At 45.2% G+C, this 20,288-nt stretch overlaps 1 protein-coding gene across 1 annotated transcript; it reads right to left on the reverse strand.

Annotated features, from left to right (window-relative positions):
- Positions 1–4,145: 4,145 nt before the first annotated feature.
- Positions 4,146–18,151, reverse strand: LOC309530001 (maestro heat-like repeat-containing protein family member 7). The gene is made up of 7 exons (XM_082218458.1): positions 18,052–18,151; positions 9,823–10,082; positions 9,463–9,610; positions 8,982–9,163; positions 8,036–8,173; positions 7,618–7,732; positions 4,146–4,292 (listed from the first exon to the last, which is right to left on the reverse strand). The coding sequence occupies exons 2-7, from the start codon at positions 9,969–9,971 to the stop codon at positions 4,254–4,256; spliced, it is 771 nt and encodes a 256-aa protein (XP_082074584.1). The 5' UTR covers positions 9,972–10,082; positions 18,052–18,151; the 3' UTR covers positions 4,146–4,253.
- Positions 18,152–20,288: the final 2,137 nt, after the last annotated feature.

Raw genomic sequence — 20,288 nt, forward strand, 5'->3', positions numbered from 1 at the left:
CGGTCGCCGCCGTGCCCCTTTGCATCTCTGCCATCTTAGCTTGCGCGAAGGAGTCATTCTGCAACGCTCGTCGCACCGCCTCCAGGTCCACTGTCGCCGCAGCGCACGCCCACACTGTTGGTGCGAAGATGTGCATGGCGGCCGCTGGCGTGGCGTCCTCCAGATACTGTGGCTTACGGGAGAGCGCGTCCGCCATGATGTTGGTGTCCCCCGGGACATACTCTATTCGGAAGTCGAAGTTCGCAAAGAACTCAGCCCAACGTATCTGCCTCTGGTTCAGGAACTGTGCCGTGCGCCAGTGCTCCAGATTCTTGTGGTCCGTGCATACCTGCACCGTGTGCTTGGCGCCGATCAGGAAGTGCCTCCACGCTTTGAATGCTGCATGAATGGCCAGCAACTCCCTGTCCCAGATGGTGTAGTTCTGTTCGGACTTGCTGAGCTTCCTGGAGTAAAACGCTCCCGGCCTCCAAACCCCCTGCGGGTCCTTCTGCAGCATGACGGCTCCGACGGCCCTGTCTGAGGCGTCTGTTTCAACCCTCATCGGCCTGCTGGGGTTGACATGAAGCAGCTGTTCTTCCGACGCGAAGAGACGCTTGAGTGCCTGAAAGGACTGCTCCGCCTGCGCTGTCCAGATGAACTTCTTTTTCTTGGAGCTGAGCGTGTCCGTGATGGCCGCTGTCTGCATAGCAAAGCCTTTGATAAACTTGCGATAGAAGTTCGTGAAGCCGACAAACCGTTGGACCTCCTTCCGGTTGCGTGGGCTTTTCCAATCCAACACCGCTCGAACCTTGGCGCTGTCCATGGCGAGCCCCTTGTCAGACAACTTGTAGCCCAGGAAATCCACCTCCGTTACGTCGAATTGGCACTTCTCCAGCTTGGCGTACAGCCTATGTTGCTGCAGCCTGCTCAGCACTTCCCTGACGTGTCTGTCATGCTCCTGCTGCGATTCCGAAAAGATCAGGATGTCATCCAAGAAACAGACGCACGTCTTGTAGAGGAGCCCCGCCAACACGTGATGCATGAAAGCTTGAAAAACGTGGGAGCCATTTTGTAATCCAAAAGGCATAACTCTATATTCGTAGGTGCCCAGGGGCGTGAACATGGCTGTCTTCCACTCATCTCCTTCCCGCATGCGAATGAGGTTGTACGCCCCTCGCAGGTCCAACTTGGTGAACACGCTGCCCTTGCGTACTTTTGCGAGGAGGTCGTCGATTCGGGGCATGGGGAAGTCCGATGGCTTGGTCACACTGTTCAAAATGCGGTAGTCCACCACGAGTCTTTTTTGGGGCGTGTCTCGCTTCTTAACAAAGAATACCGGACTGCCCCCCGCTGCCCTGGACTCTCGGATGAAACCGCGCTCCAAATTATGATCTATGAACTCTTTGAGTTCCTGCAGTTCGTCCTCAGACATGGAATACAGCTTCCCTTTGGGCAGCGCCGCCCCCGGCAGCAGGTCAATCTTGCAGTCATATGGTCTGTGGGGGGGTAGCCTGTCTGCCTCCTTCTCGCAGAAAACCTCCAAAAATTCTGCGTACTTGTGGGGAATCGCTTGCAGCATGCCTAGCAGCAGCTGTGACTCCTCTTGCTCCCCTTCCTGCCGGGGCATGATGCAGTGTTCAGCACAAAAGGAAGAGCCGAAGGTCAGCTGCCTCTGGTACCAAGCCAGCGTCGGGCTGTGCTTGTCCAGCCAACTCATGCCCAATACAATGGGCGTGTCCGACAGTTGAGTGACGTTGAAGCTGATGATTTCCTTGTGATTTCCAAGCCGCAGCACCATAGGTGGCGTCTGCTTCACCACTTGCCCCCCTAGCAGCTCCCTGCCATCCACTGTGACAACCTGCAGGGGCAGCGTGGCAGGCAGCAACTGTATAGCGTGCCGGTCGACAAAGTCCTGCCCTATGAAGTCTGCATTGCTTCCCGAGTCGACGGTGATTGGCACGTCCATGGTGATTCCATTGGGTAGCTGGAGTGATGCGGTGAGCCTCACTACTGGCTTGGGCGGGAGGGGGTCCATGGGCGGTAAATTCCCTGGGGACTGCTTCACTGACACGTCTGGCTGGGCCCCAGTGCCTCTTCCTCCAGCCAGACATCGTCATTTCCCTGCTGCGGTTCTCCTTGCTGCGTTGCTGCAGTCACCATTGCCGAAGCTGCAGTGTGCTTGTGGAGCCTCCGGGGACACTCTTTCGCCTTATGCCCTGGATCCTCGCAGATATAACACTTCCTGTTCCCTCTAGGAGGCTTCGCTTTCACTGCTGCCGGTGCTAGGGCTCTGGCTGCTGACTGAGCCCTTGCACTCCCAACCTCCATCGGTTCCACCCCTCCCCCTGTTGGAGGCGTGGATTGCGCACGCGCTGCTTCTCTGGGAAGGAAGGAGGAGCCCCTGGCTGGTTCGCGCCCGCTGCGCCCTTCGTCCCTGCTCCACGGACGTTCTTCCAGCCGCACCCCCACCGCCAGCGCCCTCTGAACGATCTCCTGCGTGGTCCGGGGTCTCTCCCCCCTCGCAATCTCATCTTTAACCGAGTTGTGCAAGCCCTCCCAAAAAAGGTCTCTGACAGGAGCCGAATCTCTGTCCCATTCCAGGGCACTGACCAAAGCGAAAAAGCGGGCATGATACTGCCTTACGCTGGCCCTCCCTTGCCTTAGTCCATGCACCTCCTTTCGGGCAAGATCCACGTCAATGCTTGATAAAAAACACCCATCCATCGCTTTAATAAAGGCGTCCGCATTTTGGAGCGCAGGATCCTTATCTCTCCACAAATTGCGCAGCCATGCTTTTGCGTCTCCATGCAAATGGGACATGATGAACCCCACTTTCTCTTGTTCATCTCTAAAGTCTTTGTGCAGTAGTTGCAGTGCACACATTACGTCTGCTCTAAAGTTGGGGTACTGTTGCAAATTCCCATCGAAGTGAGAGACCAGACCGCCTGTGCGTCTCCCCAACCCAATCCCCTCTGATTTGGGTGTCTGTTGCCCTTGCTTCGTAAGCACGTCCAACCTGACCTGGAGATCCCTGTAGGCGGCAGCTGCGTCCTCCTCTCTCTTCCTGGATGCCAGCGCCTCGGCATTCAGTCGTGACACTGCTTCTCTCAGTTCCGCTATTTGCTGTTCGGCCGTCATAGCGTCTGCCGTTCGTGAGCTCTCTAGTAGGCACCCGCTTTCTCTCCTCTCCGCGAGGCCGTGGATGCCCACAATTTGATGAGACGGAGCTTACTGTCAGGGTTGCTTCCAGATCCTAGCTCACAGAGGATCACGCCAGCCAGCGATCATTAAATAAAAGTCTTTATTGAGTTACAGTCTCCATTCTCAAGCTGCTGCGCGCAACTCTACGTCTTATGCTTAGATCGGCGAAGCTCCGTCTGAGTCTCCGCCCCTTGTGCACCAACTTAATATCCTAGCCCTGCTCCACCTTTTCCGCCTGACAGTTCTCCTCTGGGTCCCTCTGCCCCCCTGGGTCTCTTCCTTCCGGGATTCTTCTGACGCTGACCCCCCGGACCCTTCTGTCTCCTTGCGCCGGGCTTTAGGACCTGGCTCCCTTTCCGGGCTGCCTACTGCGCCACCTTCCTGTGCATTTGAACTTGGCGCGCGCGCCCAACCTTCCACTTTCCGTCTAACCGTCTCTTCGCTCCCCGATGGAGGTGTGGCCACTCCTGACTCGTGCCCTCCCTCCTGTTGTGAGCTGCCAGCGCTTGATCCCTGGCGCCCTTCCTCATCCCTGCTCTCTGGCGGTGACGCTGGTCCCGATTTCCAACTGCTCCCCTCTGAGTCCCCTCTGGCTCTATCTTCCTGGGGTGTCCCCCTAGTCTCCCCCCTTGCCCTGGCCACTGGTGCTCCTTTTTGTGAATCTTCTGATTCACTGGAAAGACTCGGAGATCTCGGGTCGTCGTCATCACTCATCTTTTCTTCTGCCTCCTCACCCTCACTCTCTGTTTCCTCCCTTTCCCTCGCCTCTGCTCCTGAACCCCTGACATTATTATTATTATTATTATTATTATTATTATTATTATTAGTCTCCCCACCCCGATACATAGCGGAACAAAGAGAAAAGAAGATATATAATAAACCAGCAGACACACAAAAATCAATCTTTAAAGCGGGCAAAAATAAATACATATGAACTTATACCAGCTTTAAGGTGTTTCCAATAGTACATATAAAAATGTAATTTTAAGAAAAATCTTAGCCTTCCAAAGGTGAAGACTTGTCCATCCATTAACAGAATACCTGTATGATTGCTGCCTGCAGTAACTTGCTCACTAGGTCATGGAAGTGTCCGTATCGGAGTCAGACATCCCCTAAGTTGGAGCAAAGCCACTGTAAGTGCATCTTTTATTATGTATGCATTCATCTTCTATCAAAAAACATTGTCCATATATATTAGACATGATAGCAGTGAATGCAGCTGAAGTTGTACAATTAAATAAAAAATGTGTAAATGCTAAAGAACATTTGACAGTTAAATTGCGAGGAATAAAGAAACCATAAGAAACATTAGAAATAATTGCTTTTTATATCGGTCCTCGAGGTTTTGCTGAACATGATTAGAAGGGACCAGCTGGTTAAAGGGGTACAGGTCGGAGTTAAACATTACAAACTGAGAGCATTCGCAGATGACTTGGTACTTACATTACAAGAGCCAGACACTAGTACTAAAAGAGTCTTAGAATTAATTCAAGAGTTTGGTCAAGTCACAGGATTTAAACTGAATAAATTAAAGACTAAGGTATTAGAGAAAAATTTAACAGTTACTGAAAGGGAGAGGTTCCAGAATGAAACGGGTTTAACTGTGGTTAAGAAAGTGAAGTACTTGGGGATTAACATGACAGCTAAAAATGTGAATTTATTTAAAGACAATTATGAGAAATGCTGGACGGAAGTAAAAAAGGATCTAGAAATATGGTCAAATTTGAAGCTTTCACTGTTGGGCCATATTGCTGTGATCAAAATGAATGTATTGCCTAGAATGTTGTTTTTGTTTCAAACATTGCAAATTGTGGACAAGATGGATTGTTTCAAGAAGTGGCAGAAAGATATCTCGAAATTTGTCTGGCAGGGAAAGAAACCCAGAATAAAACTTAAGATTTTAACTGATGCAAAAGAAAGAGGGGGATTTGCCCTGCCGGACTTTAAACTTTACTATGAATCAGCAGCTTTCTGCTGGTTGAAAGACTGGCTGCTTCTTGAGAACACAGACATTTTGGATTTAGAAGGTTTTAACAATATTTTTGGGTGGCATGCATATTTATGGTATGACAAGGTTAAAGCTCACAAAGCTTTTAAAAATCATATTGTCAGGAAAGCATTATATAATGTCTGGATTAGATATAAAGACCTGTTGGAAAATAAAACCCCAAGGTGGTTGTCGCCAATGGAAGCTAAGGCTGTGAAAAAACTCAATATGGATGCCAAAAGGCCCGAAATATTGGAAAATTTTGGAACAAGAGGGGGATAAATTTAAATTGCAGAGTTTTGAGAAATTAAAAGACAAAGTGAGAGACTGGCTCCATTATTACCAAATAATGGAGGTTTTTAAGTTGGACAGGAAAATTGGCTTCCAGGTGGAAAAATCAAGATTAGAAACAGAACTGATAGAACCCAATACTAAGAACTTGTCAGGAATGTATAACTTGCTGTTGAAATGGAATACACAAGATGAAACAGTGAAATCAGCTATGATAAAGTGGGCACAGGATATTGGTCATAACATTATGTTTGCTGACTGGGAATAGTTGTGGAACACCGGTATGAAATTTATGGCATGTAATGCCTTAAAGGAAAATATTATGAAAATGATTTATAGGTGGTACATGACCCCAGTCAAGCTTGCAAAAAATTACCACTTGCCTGATAATAAATGTTGGAAATGTAAAGAAACTAAAGGTACTTTTTTCACCTTTGGTGGACGTGCCCAAGGATTAAGGCTTTCTGGGAAATGATATATAATGAAATGAAAAAGGTATTTAAATATACCTTCCTTAAGAAACCAGAGGCCTTTCTCCTGGGCATTGTTGGCCAATTGGTGCCAAAGAAAGATAGAACATTCTTTATGTATGCTACAACAGCAGCAAGAATACTCATCGCAAAGTATTGGAAGACCCAAGATCTACCCACCTTGGAAGAATGGCAGATGAAGGTGATTGACTATATGGGACTAGCAGAAATGACTGGCAGAATCCAGGACCAGGGGAAAGAGACGGCGGAAGAAGATTGGAAGAAATTTAAGAACTATCTTAAGAAACATTGTAAAATTAATGAGTGCTAGAATGATGTGGTTTTAGAAATTAAATGGAGTACAGCTGTAAAGATTAAGTTAAAAGAAAAGAAAGGTCAACAATTAGATAAAATTAAGGGTGAGGATTTGCTGAACTAAATATTTGAAATAGGAATGCAGAAAGGGGAGGTATGAGGAGGTCGGTGAAGTAAGTTTTAAGAAAATAAGGTTTTGAAATTATACTTGTAGTAAAGTTATAACTGTTAGAAAAATCATTCCTTGGTCAAGTAAAAGACTGTGGCCTTGTGGGTACTTTATCAGCCGCAAGGACCCTGGGAAAAGGAGCTGTGTATCTTTAAACCCCAGACTTTTTGGCTCCTTGCCATGAGAGGTTTATGGGAGGAAAGGGGTCCTTGATTAATGGAAGATTTGACACCTGGGCTGGTGGTAAGAATCTCTTCCTCCTTCCCGGAGGTTGTTTGTTTTCAAATTGCTGAGAATTGGGGATCTGGTTAATTTCCACAGGTGGGAGGAAGATTCTTTGATTAAGGGTTCAAACCTAAACTGACCCAGCTGCAAAAGAATGAGCTGATCAAACTAAGACTCTTGATTGGCCAAAAGTTACGACGCAAAGTCAGAATTGTAGATAAAAGATCAAGGGATGTTTTGTTCGATGCTCTATGCCATTGCTCTGCAACTTGCAAAGATGCCCGGCTGTAACTTCCATCGTTAGCAGTCGTTACGTCCTTTTGAAATGGAAATCCTCAAACAGCTCCATTACGCAACAGCTTGAAAGGACTCTCTCTACTCTAAGTGTGTTCCTTTGTGAGTATGCAAAAGCTAGTTATAATATACAGCGTTGTTATTTTGATGTTTGTAAGACTCCTAAGATGTGCCTGTTGTTTTTCAACATGTTTTCGGTTATTCTTTTAAAATAAACTTTTATAGTAGAACCTGTTGGTATTTGTGCCTTTTCCGGGGGAATAGCTAAATTCAAGCCTTCTGCTTAGTCACGCTCTACCGAGTGAACTTCTGCCTGCAAGCCTGTGGATGCAGCTTGTAAGGGGAGGGAATTGCCAGGTTAATTGGACACACTCTTCTCCCTGGATTGTGTCTCTGGGTTCCCCTGAACTAAAGGGAGTGGTGGCAGCCTTACCGGTGTAATTTCGGCCTGTGTTTGTGAAAAGTAACTCCCTCGCCAACCTGCTCAAGAAACCTGGACTGGCCGGAGAGCAAAGTCGGGTGATGGAGGGGTAGCGTGGGCGAGTGGAACGTTACTACAATACTTGTTCTTTTTTTGTGTTTGTGTGTATTGTTTTGTTTGATATAATTTGCAAAATCTTAATAGATATTTATATATATATATAAAAGAGACATTAGAACAGGCATTCCCTGTTTCCAGTTCCTACCTCAAAGTAAAAGGCCATGCCGATGGCCCTCTTTTTATCGTTTGGACAGCACATATATTCACGTGCCAAACGAGAAATCCTCTTGTATTCTTTGGGCGAGGAGGTGAATAAGGTCCTGAAACAGAAGAGTAAGAGCAAAGGATTCACAAGCCTGAAGCTGGCAGGAAGAACCGCTCAGTGTTCCTGCACAACAACCACCACCACCAGGTTACTTGAACGCTGAGCAGAGCCTCCCACCTGCATTTGCTCCATAAGACGCACACACATTTCCCCTTACTTTTTAGGAGGGGAAAATTGCGTCTTATAGAGTGAACAATATGGTACATTTTCTGAAATAAATAAGAAGTTTATCCCCATTTCCCCAGAAAGCAGGCCTTGCTCTTCATGCCTCACCTGCCAGTCCTTTTCACCTTCTTACCTTGCCAGAAGACGAATGCCTTTGAAAAAGCTTTCTGGACTTGACAGCATATCCCAGCAGCTTTGCAACCCCAAAGCCTCAGAATCATCAAGGTATTCAAGATGCCCAATCAGTTGTTTCAGGGCCTGCACAGCGATCCTGAGTCAAGTGAAGGAATTAAGAAGATTATAGTTTTAAAATTTGTATACTGCCCTTCACCTGTAGATCTCCGAGCAGTTCACAACATAAAAATGCAAGTTAAAAAGCACAAAATACAGAATAAAAACAAGAACCAAAGCAAACCAATAACTCCTCTCCCTCCAACAAACACAGTAGAAAGGAGGTTAATCAGCCAATGGCCTGATTGAAGAGGACCATTTTTGCCTGGCATCTAAAGGCACCAGGCAAGCCCCTCTGGGGAGAGCAACCCACTAATGGGGAGCCACCACAGAAAAGGCACCTTCTTGTGTGGAGGAGGCACACGTGAAGAGGGGCTTCCGATGATGAGCACAAGGTCTGGGTATGTTCATCTGGGGAGTTTTAGGTCCTTGACATCTTGCAGTCCAACCCCAACCATCACCCCCTGCAGCCTCCCCCATGTTTCCAGCACAAGCGGCAACCTTTTGGCTGTGATGGAGACTTAAGGTTTCATGACACGTGAGTCCCACCACACCCAAATCAGCCCATCGTGCGGGAGAGCCTCCAGCATCCTCTCCCATCCTAGTGTCCTTCAGATGTTTTGGGCTACAACTCCCATCTTCAGCCCAGTTATGCTGGCTGGGGCTGGTGGCAGTTGTGGTCCAAAGCGACTGAAGAGCACAGGGGTTGGGGAAGCCTGGGTCTCCTAGCTATCTAACCTAAGCAGAACCTCCATGTCCAAATGAAGCCTATCTCTTGGGGGAGGGCTGAGCCTATGGGTCAGAGAGAGAAGGGAGGGGCCCCCCAAATACATTAGCAGGTCCCTCACGTCAGCGGATCGAGATGCGAAGAGGGCTCCGGGATTAGACTTGTCGCCCTGGAACCTCTTCTTCTCGCCTCATGGACAAAACAGATGTGAGTGCTAAGTGCAAACAGCAGGTGGTGGAACTTGCTCTTCAGGATACCTGCAGCCTCAGGGAACGACAGGATGTGACACAGAGCGTTGGTAGCCTGGAGGGACAAGGAGAGGAGAACGGCATTCAGCAGAGGTCATCGTCAGATCAAGATCTCAGACTCAGACGCGACTCAGAGCCTCGGTCCATCTCACTCAGTGTTGTCTACACTGACTAGCAGTGGCTGCCCAGGGTTTCAGGCGAGGGACTCCCCGACATGGAGATGCTGGGGCCCTTCTGCATACAAAGCAGGTGCTCACAGGATGGACCACTTATGAAGATGCACCCCCCTCCCAGCAAGAAGCCCCCAGCCCCATCCAGCTCCCATTCAAAACAATCCAGGAGAGAGAAACTGACCGCCATTGGCATTTGAGAAGTGCTGCGTCGCCTGGAAGTGACTTCCGCTTTGGGGTCTTCATCCTGCAGCCTTTTCAGGAGGGGTCTCAGCAGCTTGCTGCTGGTATACAGATTGGCAACCAGCGCCTTCCAGATCTCTGTGGCACTTCTGCAATTTTTCAAAACAGAATTTTTCATTTTTCCTTTTCTTAAAAAAAGTCAGGCCTTTGATATTTTATTTATATTGCACATACATTAGCAAAGAAAGAAACCACAACTTGGAGCACAATTTTTTGCAAGTACGAAATTCAATATAAATAAATATAAATTAAGAAACCCCTTAAATCTAGCCCTCCCCATTTTCACATCACAAAAACTTACTCATCACACTCCATCGAGCAGTCCAACAGGCTGTCTACGACCGGCTGCAGGCGCTTGGTGGCTAGGCTGACAATAGCCGAAAGCGTCTGACCCTTAGTGTGGGTGTCGAGGATCTGATGGAGATGGTTGTAAATCTCATTCACAACCATAGGCAGCTGGAAGAAGATAAAAGAAGACCAGGATGAGAAAGTGTGGTGAACCTGTTTCTATTTTGCTTAATGTATGTAGGGTTTGGTGTCAGCGTTACTCGTGCCGGTTCTCTGCTGTTCACTTGTGTTTTTTTATAATAATTTTTATTGATTTACAACACAGATATACAATTTTATCCATTTTTTAACAAATAAATTCTCTCTTTTTGGACTTCCTTCAGCTTCTCTGACAATCATCGATCATTACCTCTTAATTACGCATTCCTTCTCCTTAGTATTGTCTTTAGTCTTCCCTCCCACTTCTATTATTTTTTATAACAATACATCTTAAATTTCACAGTGCTTCTTGAAATACAGTGGTGCCTCGCAAGACGAAATTAATCCGTTCCGCGAGTCTCTTCGTCTTGCGGTTTTTTTGTCTTGCGAAGCACGGCTATTAGCGGCTATTAGCGGCTTAGCGGCTTTAAGAAAAAGGAAACAAACTCGCAAGAACTCGCAAGACGTTTCATCTTGCAAAGCAAGCCTATAGGGAAATTCGTCTTGCGGAACGACTCAAAAAACGGAAAACTCTTTCATCTAGCGAGTTTTTCGTCTTGCGAGGCATTCGTCTTGCGGGGCACCACTGTATCACTAACGTTGTTTGCACATCACATGTATTTTTCAGATATTCTACAAATTTTCCCCAGTCTTCGATGAACTTTTGGTCCTTAAGATATCTAATTTCCCCAGTTAGCTTGTCCAATTCTGCATGGTCTGTCAGTTTCAGTCTCCAATCTTCAATCGTCAGCATTTCCTCTTGTTTCCATTTCTGGGCCAGTAAAATCCTTGCAGCTGTAACTGCATATTGGAAGAGTTTACAGTCAGAGAATCATAGAATCATAGAATCATAGAGTTGGAAGAGACCACAAGGGCCATCGGGTCCAACCCCCTGCCAAGCAGGAAACACCATCAGAGCACTCCTGACATATGGTTGTCAAGCCTCTGCTTAAAGACCTCCAAAGTAGGAGACTCCACCACACTCCTGGGCAGCAAATTCCACTGTCGAACAGCTCTTACTGTCAGGAAGTTCTTCCTAATGTTTAGGTGGAATCTTCTTTCTTGTAGTTTGGATCCATTGCTCTGTGTCCGCTTCCCTGGAGCAGCAGAAAACCTTTCTCCCTCCTCTATGTGACATCCTTTTATATATTTGAATATGGCTATCATATCACCCCTTAACCTCCTCTTCTCCAGGCTAAACATGCCCAGCTCCCTTAGCCGTTCCTCATAAGGCATCGTTTCCAGGCCTTTGACCATTTTGGTTGCCCTCCTCTGGACACGTTCCAGTTTGTCAGTGTCCTTCTTGAACTGTGGTGCCCAGAACTGGACACAGTACTCCAGGTGAGGTCTGACCAGAGCAGAATACAGTGGCACTATTACTTCCCTTGATCTAGATGCTATACTCCTATTGATGCAGCCCAGAATTGCATTGGCTTTTTTAGCTGCCGCGTCACACTGTTGGCTCATGTCAAGTTTGTGGTCAACCAAGACTCCTAGATCCTTTTACATGTACTGCTCTCAAGCCAGGTGTCACCCATCTTGTATTTGTGCCTCTCATTTTTTTTGCCCAAGTGCAATACTTTACATTTCTCCCTGTTAAAATTCATCTTGTTTGTTTTGGCCCAGTTCTCTAATCTGTCACGGTCGTTTTGAAGTGTGATCCTGTCCTCTGGGGTGTTAGCCACCCCTCCCAGTTTGGTGTCATCTGCAAATTTGATCAGGATGCCCTTGAGTCCATCATCCAAGTCATTGATAAAGATGTTGAATAAGACCGGGCCCAAGACAGAACCCTGTGGCACCCCACTAGTCACTCTTCTCCAGGATGAAGAGGAACCATTGATGAGCACCCTTTGGGCTCGGTCAGTCAGCCAGTTACAAATCCACTGAGTGGTAGCATAGTCAAGACCGCATTTTACCAGCTTGTTTACAAGAATATCATGGGGCACCTTGTCAAATGCCTTGCTGAAATCAAGGTAGGCTACATCCACTGCGTTCCCTTCATCTACCAGGCTTGTAATTCTGTCAAAAAACGAGATCAGGTTAGTCTGACATGACTTATTTTTCAGAAATCCATGCTGACTATTGGTGATCACAGCATTCCTTTCTAGGTGCTCACAGACTGTTTGCTTAATGATCTGCTCCAGAATCTTCCCTGGTATTGATGTCAGACTGACTGGGCGGTAATTATTTGGGTCCTCTCTTTTCCCCTTTTTGAAAATAGGGACAACATTTGCCCTCCTCCAGTCTGCCGGGACTTCACCTGTTCTCCAGGAATTCTCAAAGATGACTGCCAGTGGTTCTGAGATCACATCTGCCAGTGTGGTGTAGTGTGGTTAAGAGCGGTAGTCACGTAATCTGGGAAACCGGGTTCGCGTCTCCGCTCCTCCACATGCAGCTGCTGGGTGACCTTGGGCCAGTCACACTTCTGTGAAGTCTCTCAGCCCCACTCACCTCACAGAGTGTTTGTTGTGGGGGAGGAAGGGAAAGGAGAATGTTAGCCGCTTTGAGACTCCTGAAGGGGAGTGAAAGGCGGGATATCAAATCCAAACTCTTCTTCTTCTTCTTCCTTTTAATACTCTTGGATGCAGTTCATCTGGCCCTGGAGACTTGAATACATCTAAACTAGCCAAGTATTCTTGTACTATCTCCTTAGTTATTCTGGGCTGTGTTTCCTCTGCTGAATCATTTGCTCCAAATTCTTCAGGTCGGGCATTGTTTTCTTTATCGGAGAAGACTGAGGCAAAGAAGGCATTGAGGAGTTCAGCCCTTTCTGTGTCCCCTGTTTGCATTTCACCATCTTCTCCTCTGAGTGACCCCACTGTTTCTTTGTTCTTCCTTTTGCTACGAACATACCCATAAAAGCCTTTTTTGTTGCTTTTAACCTCTCTAGCAAGCCTGAGTTCATTCTGTGCTTTAGCTTTTCTGACTTTGTGTCTACACGTGCTGGCTATTTGTATGAATTCCTCTTTGGTGGTTTCCCCCCTTTTCCATTTTTTGTACACATCCTTTTTTAATCTTAACTCTGTTAAAAGTTCTTTAGATAGCCACCCTGGCTTCTTTAAGCACCTTCCATGTTTCCGTCTCACTGGTATTGCCTGACGTTGTGCTTTTACTATCTCCCTCTTAACAAACTCCCAGCCATCATGAACTCCCTTTCCTTTTAGTATTGCTGTCCATGGGATCTCACCCAGCACTTCCCTAAGTTTTAGGAAGTCGGCTTTCTTAAAGTCAAGAAATTGAGTCCTAGTATGCTTGGCTGCTCCTTTCTGCTGTATAGTAAACTTCAGAAGAGCATGATCACTCGCGCCTAATGATCCTTCCACTTCTACCCCACTAACCAGGTCATCAACATTGGTTAGGACCAGATCTAAAATGGCTGTTCCTCTTGTTGCTTCTCCCACTTTCTGGACAATGAAGTTGTCTGCAAGGCCAGTGAGGAATCTGTTTGACCTTATGCTCTTGGCTGAGTTTGACATCCAACAAATATCCGGGTAATTGAAGTCCCCCATTACTACTATCTCCCTTCCTTTTGCATGCTTGGCCATCTGTTCCAGGAAGGCATCATCTATGTCCTCCGTTTGGCTTGGGGATCTATAGTAAACTCCCACAATGAGGTCTCTGTTATTCTTCTCTCCCTTAATTTTGACCCAAATGCTCTCACTTTGGCTTTGAGAATCTAAATCTTGGATCTCTTCACAGGTATACACATCCCTGACATATAACGCCACTCCTCCTCCTTTCTTGTCTGGTCTGTTTCTCTGAAATAGATTGTATCCCCCCATTATTACATTCCAATCGTGGGACTTATCCCACCAGGTTTCAGTGATGCCTATTATGTCATATTTAGTTTGCTGTACCAAGAGCTCAAGCTCATCTTGTTTATTTCCCATGCTTTGCGCATTAGTGTACAGACAATGAAGTCCATTAATCATTCCCCCGTGTCTCTTATTTAAGGATTTTTTCCTCCCATCACTAGGTCTGCGTGCTGTTTGCTCCATTTGGTCTATGACATTTGGGTGATCATCTTCATCAATTGATAGACTCCTACCTTCAGGAGCACTGTCTCCCTCCCCCACATTAGTCAGTTTAAAGCCCTCCTGATGAGGTTTCTGAGATTTTTGGCAAAAACATTTCTCCCAACCGTTGTGAGGTGCAGCCCATCGCTTGCCAGAAGTCCATCTTCAAGAAACTGCAGTCCGTGATCTAAGAATCCAAACTGTTCCTGTTTACACCATTTGCGAAGCCAGCTGTTCACTTCCACTATTTTCCCCTCTCTCCCTGGGCCACGTCGTTCAACTGGGAGGACAGATGAGATGACAATTTGTGCATTTAGTTGCTTCAATTTCCTGCCGAGAGCCTCGTAGCCTCTTTTGATCTTCTGGAGGCTATTGCTTGCAGTGTCATTGGTTCCCACATGAACCAAGAGGAAGGGGTATTTGTCAGTCTTTTCTTCTTATCTCGTTTCCTGTAATCCCTAAAAGAAAAGCCTCTGGTTTCTTTACAAAACGTATATTTTAACATCTTTTTCAATTCATTATATATACTCTCCCAGAAACTTTTCACTTTCTTACAATCCCAACACATATGATAAAATGTTCCTTCTTTTTCTTTACATTTCCAACACTTATTACACGTCTTAAACATTTTTGCCAATTTTACTGGTGTTATATACCATCTATAAAACATTTTAATCACATTTTCCTTTAACGCCGTGCATGCAGTAAATTTTAAGTTTTCTTTCCATAGTTTTTCCCAATCATCAAATTGTATATTATAACCGAAATCTCTGGCCCATTGTATCATTACCGATTTCACTTTTTCATCTTTCGTATGCCATTCCAAAAATATCTTATACATTTTTGACAGAATTTTACAATCATTGTTTATTATGTCAATTTGAAACTTAGAATCTTTTTCTGCATAACCACTTTCTTTAAAATCTTTTTTAAACATTTCATTCAACCTGAAAATAATGCAACCAATCATAATCATATTCTTTAACTTGTTCATATGGTTTTAATTTCCATTTTCCTCCTTCTTTAATTATCAGTTCACCATATGTAATCCATTTACCTCTCATATTAATTTTCTTTACACTCATAACTTCTAACGGAGATAACCAGTGTGGAACTCTTGGTTCTAATAGGTTTTTATACCTATCCCATATTTCTATTAACGCACTCCGGAAGATGTGGTTCCCAAAGCCTTTGTGAATTTTCTTCTTCCCACACCATAAGTACGCGTGCCATCCAAATCTGTTATCAAAGCCTTCTAAGTCCAGTAACTCTTTATTTTCTAATTTTATCCATTCTTTCAACCAGCAAAGACATGCTGCTTCATAATATAACTTCAGGTCTGGCAGGGCAAAGCCTCCTCTTTCCTTCGCATCTGTTAGTAGCTTAAATTTAATTCTCGGCTTTTTGCCCTGCCAGATATACCTTGAGATCACTCTTTGCCACTCTTTAAAAATCGTTACCCCCTTTATTATGGGGATAGTCTGAAACAAAAATAACATCTTTGGAAGGACGCTCATCTTTATCGCAGAAATTCTGCCCCAAAAAGATAGTTTCATTCTACCCCACACCTCCAGATCTTTCCTTATTCCGTTCCAAACCGGTATGTAATTGTTCTGATACAAATCAATGTTTTTAGGAGTTAACCAAATTCCTAAATAGAATCATAGAATCATAGAATCATAGAGTTGGAAGAGACCACAAGGGCCATCGAGTCCAATATTTTACCTTTTTCACACCTCTATCTCTGTTTGTTGTTGCATTATTTCTTTTTTTTAAAAAAAAAAAAATATTTATTACTTTTCCAACAATTTAAACACTACAAATACAATACAATACAATACAATACAAAAACACTACCTAACATTGACACATTAAACACATTGAACTAACAAAACAAAACAAAAACAGTAAAATAAATCAAACAATTTCATTATCCCATCTTTCATTCACTTTTTTCCACGACGTCCTCACACCTCCCTTTTTGTATTCCACTTCTGTTAATTGCAATTCCTTTCCATCTTCCTCGGTTTTCTATCCTATAATTATCTTAACACATTCTAACCTTATTTTTTCCTTTAATACTCTATTAATCTATTTATACTTAATTCCTTATATCATTTCTACTAAAGCCATATAACTTCATTCCAACATTTTTCTAACATTCATTAATTTTACAGTATTTCTGTAAATAGTCTTTAAACTTTTTCCAATCTTCTTCCACCAACTCTTCTCCCTGGTCTCGGATTCTGCCAGTCATTTCCGCCAATTCCATATAATCCATCAACTTCATCTACCATTCTTCCCAGGTGGGTAAATCTTGTGTCTTCCAATACTTCGCGATTGTTGTTGCATTATTTCTATCATACTTTGCTCCATATTTTTTGCAATTATTTTAGTTTTCTTATTTAATTTGAACCCTGCCACTTTCCCAAATTGTTCAATCTCCTCTAATAGTTCTTTTACACTTTCTATTGGTTCTTCAATCGTTATTACCAGATCGTTATTACCAATCGTTATTACCAGTTAAAGCAAAGGCTTTAACTTTATATTCATTCTGGCCAACTGTTATCCCTTTTATTAATTTGTTTTGTCTAACTGCATTAAGAAAGACCTCCAGGACCATTATAAACAGCAATGGCAAAAGCAGACATCCTTGCCTAGTTCCTTTAGATATTTTAATATCTTCCGTAGTCACATTATTTACAATCAATTTAGCTCTCTGTTCTGTATATATTGCCTTTATCCCATTGAAAAACTCCTTTCCCACCTCCATATACTCCAGATTTTTCAACATAAAGTCCCATGCTATGTTGTCAAAGGCCTTTTCTGCATCCACAAACATAAGTATAGCTTGTTTCTCATTCCTGGCAGTCAGATATTCCAAAATATTAATTATGTTCCTTACATTATCCTTCATCTGTCTACCTGGAAGGAAACCTGCTTGATCCTTATGAATAGTTTCTAATAATATCTTTTTCATTCTTCTTGCTAAGATCCCTGCAAAAATTTTGTAGTCTGTATTCAGCAATGAAATAGGCCTATAGTTTTTAACTTGGGTTAAATCCGAGTCCTGTTTTGGGATAAGTGTAATGAATGCTTCTTTCCACGTTTCCAGGATGTCTCTTTCCTTTAAAATATTATTCATAACTTCTTTTAAAGGTATCATCAGAACATCTTTTAACTCTTTATAATAACCTGATGTAAATCCATCTGGCCCTGGGGCCTTTCCCCTCTATTAGGGCATTCAGTTGGTCTTTTTTATCTGCCGGGATCCTTTGCACCTTTTTCCCTTTTAAAAATCTCTCAATTTTCCTCATATTATTCCTTTCTTTATTTTTATATGATTGTCTGCAAAAGTCCAAGAATCCTTTTCTAATTTCTTTCGGATTATCTATCTCTTCGCCATTCACAATGATTCTGTTAATTGTGTTCTGCTCCTTTCTTTTTTTTATTTGCCACGCAAGCCATTTGCCTGATTTGTTAGCGAATTCAAAGTTTCTCTGTCTTAACTTTTTAATATTCCATTCCACTTCTTTGTTTATTATCATTGCAAATTGTGATTGCAAGGTCTTAATTTCTTGTTTTATTTTGGAGTTATTCGGTTTTCTAATAAATTTTTGTTCATTGTCCATTATCTGCTTTAAAATTTCCTTCCCCCCCTTTTCTCTGTTTTTATTCTTCAATGAATTCTGCTGGATAAAAAAACCTCGCATCACAGCCTTGCTTGCGTCCCATACTACGCTCATCTTTGTACCCTTGTTGCAATTCTCAACAAAGTATTCAGTTAGTTTCTTTTGTGCTTTTCCTACAATTTTCTGGTCATCCAAAAGAAAACCCTTAATTTTCCATCTAAATGTTCTTTCTTCAAAGCCTTTTAGTTCCAATTTTATTGGATTATGATCTGAGATTACTTTAGATTGTATTTCAACTTGTAGTATTCTTGGAGTCAGTTCATTCGAAACCCATATTTGATCTATTCTTGACATTGACTGGTTCGATTCAGAAAACTATGTAAATTGTTTCTCCACTTGTGTTCCTTTGGTGGTGAGAGAGGTTGGGGTTGGCCTAGGGTGTAGTTGTTTGTTTGTGATTGGCTGTGGTGATCTTTGTTTTCGTGTGAGAGTGGGGTGGGTGGGTGTTTTGGATCAGGTTAGCCATATTGATTTGCATGCTGTTGGTGGATTATTGTCATTGTCTTGTTGGGCTGTGTATGTGATAAAGGGGAGCCATACCGGGGTGAAGGCGTCTTCTTCTGTTTGTCCCTGTGTCAGTTTCAGTTTATTGGTTAATTTTTCTAGTAGGGCTGTTTCCCATACTATTTGGTACCATTGGTCCAGGCTTACTCCTGACAAGTCTCTCCAGTGTCTGGTTATGGTGTTTCTGGCTGCTGAAAGTAGGTGGGTGTCAGGGGTTCAGGGACAGAGGCACAGGTGAGGGGGGAGACGGAGAGCGATGGGGAAGAATCCCAGGACAGTGAGGAAGAGGATGACAATGACTTGAGGTCTTCCATGAGTCTCTCAAGTGAATCAGAGGATTCCCAGAAGGGGGCGCCCCTGGTCAGGCCAAGGGGGGTCACAGGGGGGACTTGCCAGGAGCAGGGAAGCAGCAGGGAAACCCCGAGTGGGAGTGGGAGAGCGGGGCCGGCTTCCCAGCAGGAACGGAGTGAAGAGGGTGGAGTTCCCAGTGTGACACACGGAGCAGAGCAGGAAGGAGAGAGGGGAAGGTGATCGGGGCAGGACGTCCTGCCGGAAGGGGCGGAGAGTAGTACAGGGAGTAGTGTGAGTGTCAAGAGGAAGGTCAGGGGTAGCGAACGCGCGCCAAGTTCAAATGTGGAGGCGCGCGGAAATGCAGAGAGCCCGGAGGAGGAGCCTGGCCCCAAAGCACGAAGGAGGGGGGAGCAGGCATCTGAGGAATCCGCTTCAGGGGAAAGCAGGAGGGAAGGAACCCAGGGGGGCAGAAAGACCCTGTGGAAAAGGAAAGACAGGAAGAGGTGGACCAGCACAAGCCTCTTAAACTGGTGTAGGGGCAGGACCGATTCAGAGGGGACTTCAAATGTCTAAGGCTAAGAGACGCGGGGCTGCACGCCTCGGTTGTGGAACCAATAATGAACTGCAATAAACATCCTTGTATATAAGAAGATCTTGGCGTTGGTCTTTTGTGAGCTGAGACCTGAGGCAGCCCCTGACAGTAAGTCCCCTCCCTAAAGTACGCAAAAAATTTTTTTGCAAAGCTCACGAAGTTTGGCAGCCATGAGTATGGAGGAGCAGATAGCTGATCTACGCAACACAGTCTCCCAGCTTACCACTGCGGTAGTGGTCTCCCAGAAGAAGGGGGAAGAGGCGGAGAAGCGGTGCCAAGATCTGCAAGCCAGGTGGGATCATGCATGCCAAGTGGGGTTCCCGGGAACCAAATCTGCTGGAGTAGCCCTGGGCAGAAGGGGTGGCAACTTGGTAGCCCACTTCGATGGGAACCTGAAGCAATACCCCAGTTTTCGATCAGACGTAGAATATGCGTTGCATTTGCTTCGCGACGACTTTAAAGATGAGGAGGAGAAAGTGGGTTTCATTGTGTCCCACTTGCATGGGGAAGCGAGGGCTTGGCTGCGCAATCTGTGGTGCGAGGATTGCCCTGCTAGAAGGGACTCCGATGAATTTATCAAATGCATGGACGCTTGTTTCCAATCTACCATGGATGTGGATGTAGCACGCCAAGAGATGCATGGTTTAAGGCAAGGCAAGGCTACAGTACGTCAGTACCATGCTCGCTTTTTCGCCTTGCTGAATGTGCTGAGATGGGAGAAAGACTCTCTGGCAGTCAGAGACTTGTTTTGGGAGGGGCTCTCTGGCCCTGTGAAAGACGAACTGGCAAGGGGGGACAGACCTAAAACCCTGGCAGAAGTGGTGCAGCGGGCGCTCGCCATTGGAGTACGCCACGAAGAACACCCTTGGTGCAATGAGGGGGGTAGCCAGCTTCACGCACCGTCTAGAGTGCCTCCTTTCCTTCCCAGAGATCCAGGACGTACGCGTCCCTCACCTCAGCTGCTGGCAGGGGAGGAACCAATGGAACTGGGGAGTGCAAAGGCTCTGTCAGCTGCCGGAGCCCCAGCATCCGGAACAGTCAAGAAGAAGCCTCCTAGAGGGAACAGGAAGTGTTACATCTGTGACAGTGGGATGCACATGGCCAAAGAGTGTCCCCAGAGGCTCCACAAGCACACTGCAGCCTTAGCAACAGTAACTGCAGCAGCACAACAAGAAGAGCAGTTTCA

Source organism: Podarcis vaucheri, assembly GCF_965113315.1.
Source record: "Podarcis vaucheri genome assembly, chromosome: 3".
NCBI classification, from domain to species: Eukaryota; Metazoa; Chordata; class Lepidosauria; order Squamata; family Lacertidae; genus Podarcis; species Podarcis vaucheri.

What these genes read in the sequence shown, in the direction of transcription:
- LOC309530001 (XM_082218458.1), bottom strand. Translation starts at nt 9,971, where the DNA reads ATGGTTGTGAATGAGATTTACAACCATCTCCATCAGATCCTCGACACC. An exon ending in TGCTCGATGGAGTGTGATGA is followed by an intron (nt 9,611 to 9,822) that starts GTAAGTTTTTGT and finishes GAAAAATTGCAG; the next exon opens with AAGTGCCACAGAGATCTGGA. An exon ending in GCATGGCCTTTTACTTTGAG is followed by an intron (nt 4,293 to 7,617) that starts GTAGGAACTGGA and finishes GCTCCAACTTAG; the next exon opens with GGGATGTCTGACTCCGATAC.